The 6,018-nt window shown below is 36.4% G+C and overlaps 1 protein-coding gene across 5 annotated transcripts; it reads right to left on the bottom strand.

Moving 5' to 3' along the window:
• Positions 1-1,126: 1,126 nt before the first annotated feature.
• LOC131070440 (uncharacterized) lies at positions 1,127-5,557 on the bottom strand. Of its 5 annotated transcripts, XM_058005980.2 has the most exons (4): positions 5,304-5,418; positions 5,181-5,221; positions 2,150-2,302; positions 1,127-2,036 (listed from the first exon to the last, which is right to left on the bottom strand). In XM_058005980.2, the coding sequence occupies exons 2-4, from the start codon at positions 5,187-5,189 to the stop codon at positions 1,425-1,427; spliced, it is 774 nt and encodes a 257-aa protein (XP_057861963.1). In that variant the 5' UTR covers positions 5,190-5,221; positions 5,304-5,418; the 3' UTR covers positions 1,127-1,424. The 5 variants fall into 5 exon arrangements, with proteins under 5 accessions (XP_057861963.1, XP_057861964.1, XP_057861962.1 ...); XM_058005981.2 differs by lacking the exons at positions 5,181-5,221; positions 5,304-5,418 and adding an exon at positions 5,444-5,557; XM_058005979.2 differs by lacking the exon at positions 5,181-5,221 and having other exon boundaries at positions 5,304-5,437.
• Between the last annotated feature and the right edge of the window lie 461 nt (positions 5,558-6,018).

The following is a 6,018-nucleotide window of genomic DNA, read 5'->3' as shown; positions in this document are numbered from 1 at the left end:
TGTTATCCTTTCTTAGGTGCATAATAATAAGTTTGTGACAAAAGTAAATTGTTGTGGCTGCCATAATGATTCCAATCGACTCATCGAGCATCACTTGCTTGAAAAAACCTGTTATTGGACTGCTTTCAACAAGGGAATCCTAACACCATTTTCATTCGATCAAAAAATATCGGTACAAATGATAGATCACAGTCAGATCACTGACTGTGATCTGAAATGTTGACTAAAAAACATACACTCAAGCTTGTACTAAGTTACATTGATGCACTCAATCCATAATTCTCTAACTTGAATGTGATACTGTCACAATTGATGACATATTATAATGCTTAAGCTGGACTGTGATATTATGATTAATGGAAGCATGCTTGAAATTACCCTGTGCGATGCTATTGAAGTGGACTGTGATACTGAAAGCATTTTTGAACTGTGATGTTGTTCAAGCATGCTTCCAGTAAAATGCTTGAACTGGACTGTGATACTGAAAGCATTTTTGAACTGTGATGTTGTTATGATTGAAATAACATCATAATTCTTGAAGATGGACTGTGACCGTGTTATGTTAGAATGAATATTGTAATACTTGAATGTAGACCGTACTACTATCATAATTGAAAAGATATTAAAATACTTCATGATTTGGTGTCAAATAAAACTAGTGTAACTTAGATCTTAAACTACGCGCTTGGTGACATGGATCCTGTTATAGCGAAGGTCCTGTTATCATGTGATCATGAATAGTGTAACGTCCCAGTACTGTTGTTGCTAATACACATTATAGGATGTGCAAACGACGTTGGGATGTTGTGGTGTTAAAAATCTCTCTTATATTCTCTGGCCTTAACTGTGAAACTAATGGTTTCATCACATCATCTCAGACAATGATCTAGCAATACCAAAACCTTTTCTTGATGATTTCATTGCACCATCTTGAACTTGACTTTTCAATTGATGACTGTATTACATCCTTGGTCTTTAACCTGGCATTACAATTGATTAGTGTAACATTACATCCTTGGTCTTTAATTCGATGGTTCTACAATTACATCATTGGTCTTACTCTTCTCAAAAATGGTAACAATAGATCACCGCTATCTTTCCCTGTACTATCCATAACCAAAACTGCTAGAAACATAGAAATATTCAGCTTTCATCTTTGTATAGTACAGAAAATGCTCCTCTAAAGGAAAATTAGAGTGCCTTAGAGATGCCTCGCTTTACTTCTCTGGCATATCACTCCTGACAGTACTTTTCTCATACCAGAAACTGAAATAAAGCAGTCATAGATTCATTAATACAATCCAAAATAAAAGAAGTGAAATTGGTGAATGCATATTTGGTTGCACAAAAGAAGCAGACATAACAAGAACTTCAAGCCAAAACAGTAAGATTCCATCGCAGCACTTAAATCCTCCACAGTCAGATCATGAATGATTGATCTTTCCACTTGGACTGCCCCTGCCGGGGCTCATTCTGACCAAAATGTTTGAGACCTTTGGCAAACAAAAGTTGTAAGAATGCGCCCTTCGGTGCTTCCTTTTCACTCCAAGAGTGTCACGTGGACTACAGTCTGTAAGATCACCAGCTGAATTCTCCTCAATGGCTGGTAGTTCTGAGGCAGGTAACCTTGAAGAATTTGACCTTGACTGAATATTCCGATGACCATCTAACAAAAAAAGATCACCATTTGATACAGCAACTTCAGGTTCTTCTGACATTACATTAACATAGGCATTTTCTTCACCAGAAGCACCAATAAAGGAGACTCCAGCTCGTCTATGTGCTTCCAAGAACTGCCCAAGGGAAGGGATGCTGTTGTCTATTCTAGAATTCGAATACATACAACCCATATAAGATTTCCACTTTCTCAGCCTATGACAACTCTTGGGTCTTGTTGAACCACATCTGCTCTGGCTTACTTGCATCTGAGCTTGTTGATGACCAGCACTGCCATTGTGCATGGTGGTATGATCAGTACGGATACCTATGAGAGTCCCTAGAGTGATGCTCTTATCTGGGAAAAATGATCTTGTGGACTGCCATACATAGAAATAATAAATATCTGTAAGAAGCAAACTCCTCATTTAACCGACTCAAGGTGAAATGCACATACAATGAATAAAGATGTGCATATTGAATGATCAATCACCTCTGTATCAAGATCTGATGAAGACAATGAAGAGAAACTAGGTGTGGCCAGATGAAATGAGTTTAGCTCTGCTGCTCTTATGGTCTCCATTATTCTTACTCTAATGTTGAGAGCTTCTAGTCCAAGAGGCCAGCCATCTGGCAATCCATCAACCTGCAAAATCCAAATAATGTAATTTCATAACTGTTTAGCAAATATACTTTAAATACTTTCTCTTCTCTGTCAAGACATGATAGCATGCAAAAATGATTCATGAATATGCAGTCGATTTAACAAAAAGCTATGTACAATTGAATACAAACAGAATAAACCAAACTCTGGATGTCGTGCATGACACGTGTATTGTCTTCACTTAATATATTGATGATCCTCAGGGTTGCACAAATCTAATGGCTGCATAATGATAGCATACAGTCTCCCCAAAGACTCTTAAATGTATAATAGAAATACCATTAGCAAAAAGGTTATGTTCCCCAATTTAGTACATACTACATACAATGTTGTGCACTCTGAAAGTTTGAACAAACCATAAACAGTCTCCAAGTTTGAATAACTGTGCCATAAATGTACCCTTATGAAAATTTCCAATCCAAAACAAAACTTCAAACTAAGTGCATGTGCACAAAACAGTTTCAAGTTTCACATAGATCATGTACATATGAAAAGGCACGCAACCATTGTCATACTGCAAGAAAAGGAGCCAAAAAGCATAAAAAAACTTTTAGCCTGTAAGGGATTGCACTATTTCAAGGAGTCACGATTTGGAAAATGTCCATACACTCAAAGAATCTAATCTATGAATCCCCTAAGGTTTTTCTAGTTACTGCTAGTGCTGATTTTTGCACAGTTCAATCAAATGACTAAAAATTCATGATGTCCGTTCTTGCTGTATTTATGCCTACAGTTGCACAATACGGTCCAATGGCTACATACGATGATTTTCAATCTTACTGCATCTCAATAAGTGTACTACTCCTTACAATGTTGATTACTGTAAGGCAATCCCACTTATTATCCATTAATCAGTGTAATGACAGGTACAAGGCATAACAGAATCATGATAAAGAAGTATACAGATTTTCATTTCTAACCGTAATTTTCCCTGCAATTGTTATGTAAGGCATAGGTCCTTCATAGGTGCTGGTAGAATGAATAGTATCTATTTCAATATATAATCTCAAACAGTGCCTGTACAAAATTTCAAAATTCGTGCAACATTTCAAAGGGTTGTCACTCAATTGGTGAGGGTGATGGTATGTTTCTTGATTACACTATCCACCAAGGTTCAAACCCCCTAAGGTATGATATATAAGAGATGAAGTCAGAATTGTCCCCTGGGTGACTTTAGCAGAATGGATACCCCTCAGTCCTTGGCTCAGCCAAAGAAGTATCAGCTTGTGCTCATGTATTAGGTAGCAAAACATTCTTGGATGATATAAAAACCTCCTCCAAAGAAATTATAGAATTATGCAATATACTTGTCACAATCTCCTCTTTTAGATCACAATGCCCACAATGAGTTAATGTATTTGCTCTAGTTTAATCACACTCTTGTTTCTCTGGTAGTTTTCTTGATAAAACCCTCAAATCTTCCCTAGTAGTGATAGTTGCTTTCTGAAATGGTGCCTGAAAATCCCTACACTCAAAATCACCATTAACCTCGTCAATCCCCTGTTAATAGGCTTAAGTAGAAAAATGAATGATGAGGTAAATGATTCAAGTAAATTCCCAATCACATTTTTAAATGACTTTGTATGATCCACAGACTCAAGGTCCATACAACTTGCAGGCCACCCACAAATAATCATGTATAGAGCTAATAGTGTATTTTTACAAGATTGAGCACAGAGCAATCTGAAATATGCCCAGTTGACTTGCGCGAATTCGTACCAAAAAACAAGAAGAAGAGAAACAAATTGCCAGTAAGTATGTTGTATGTGCTGATAAAATGACAAAATGAATGGAGCGCTTGGTAAAAGTACTCCCAAATTTCTTCATCATAATCTTCTGAAAACGTGCATTATGAGAACCTTCAATTCCTTGCCTCTCTGCTTGTAAGAGTTATCAAGCAGTTATACTAAAATTACGCTTCCAACTACATAATCCCTTGTAAAACTGGGATTTTTTCAATCCTAAATCATCTGCAAGCTGGCATGTAAAGCATAATCTTGTAAAACAAAATAGTCAAAATTGCAACTGTATCTCTCAAGCAAAAGGGAAAAGAAGATCCAATTCATGTGCTTAATAAAGGCAAGCTTATTTGTACATACCGAATAGTCAGGGCTACAATCCAGCCTATGGAACTTATTACCCTTTTTGCAGGTCCTTAAAGATAGCTTATACAACGGCATAATGCTAGTTCAACAGGTAAAGTAAGGAAGCAAAACAAATTTTACAAAGAAACATTTATCGTATGTAACAAAATAACGAAACAGATGATCAATTTCCCTGTATTACCCAGACAAGCTCCAATACCCTAAAAAGATAAGGGATTCTATAACAATAGATGCATTATGAAAGCCAAGGATAGGCTAAACAAGAATTTCTTATATGTAAATAAGCAGATGCAATAGTTAGTCAATTTCTATATACTACTCTGACAGGCTCCATTACTCTAAAAGGATGACATACCATCCAATCCTAGTTATATTTACCATGACCAGGCAGAGCCCATAAATGATAAAACCATCCAAAGGGGATACCTAAATTCTAAACTTACCACTGAAGCTGGGTCTACTCCAAAAGGGCCAATGTCAACCAGTAAACCACACAAAGATTCCATTAACTGCACATTTGTACGAAACCACAGATGGCAAAAAAATCTGATGTAGATACTGGTAAGTTACAGGAAATGCTAAACAAAACTGTACCCCTCTAAACCAATAGAATTCCCACAACTAGCAATGCAGTTACACTGATTTCACGTTGGTTTAGATTCAGTATCAGGAGATACATTATGCAACAAACAAACAAATCGAGACCCACATAAGCCCAATCTTTAAATGGCTTCATACTGCTAAGAGCCAGTCACCTGATGCATCACAGCCTAGGATAGGATCAAGGAACCCAAAACTGTAAAAGAAAAAATACATGTATTGATGCATGTTTGAGAGCTGTACACAAGAAAATCAAAAGAAAAGCAAAAAGAAAATACCTCCACAGCCATTACTGCTAAATCTGTAAAACTTTTTAGCTCGATTCTAATCGCTCATACAGAAAAAGCACAGCAACATATACCACAAGTATTCATATAATACATTGCACGGATAAGTATAGTTGAGCGTATATACATACAAGTATCGCGGGAAAAATGTGGGCATCCCGCCGGTATTTACAGTTGCGTCATTGAAGCTTAATGCTTCCGTCATTTTCGCCGTCCCAATAGTGAATATATACTTATTTTTATTGAATTTTTAGAATACTGGTAACGTACTTTGTGATGAAAAAAATAAAATTGGTGGGGTGCGCGCTCGGGATAGGTTTCTCCAAAGAAGGCACGCCATCCAAAACAACCCATTTCGGCCATTAAAAAAAGTGTAGGTTTCTCCACACGGTACTCTCATTCATTATACTAGTCCCACTCTGTCCCTCCTATCCAACTATAATGCCAGAACTCTCTGCTATGAGTATGAGGTGGTTGTGTAGTTTAAGTCAATCTACATCACCATTTCTTTTCATTTTATATATGAAAGAGAATGACTTTGTATTTACCTACGGAGTGTTTAATTTATATACAAGTCTATGTCAAGCACACATAATTTTAGAGTGTTTTTTATTCTATGAATGATACAAGAATGATTTTATATTGTGGAGAGTGGTTTTTAGTAATGTTTATAAAAGTATAAAGATACTTTAACAATGTAGATAGT

Source organism: Cryptomeria japonica, chromosome 3, assembly GCF_030272615.1.
Source record: "Cryptomeria japonica chromosome 3, Sugi_1.0, whole genome shotgun sequence".
Taxonomy (NCBI): Eukaryota; Viridiplantae; Streptophyta; class Pinopsida; order Cupressales; family Cupressaceae; genus Cryptomeria; species Cryptomeria japonica.
Note: the sequence above shows the minus strand (reverse complement) of the source record. Positions and strands in the feature narration are given on the sequence as shown.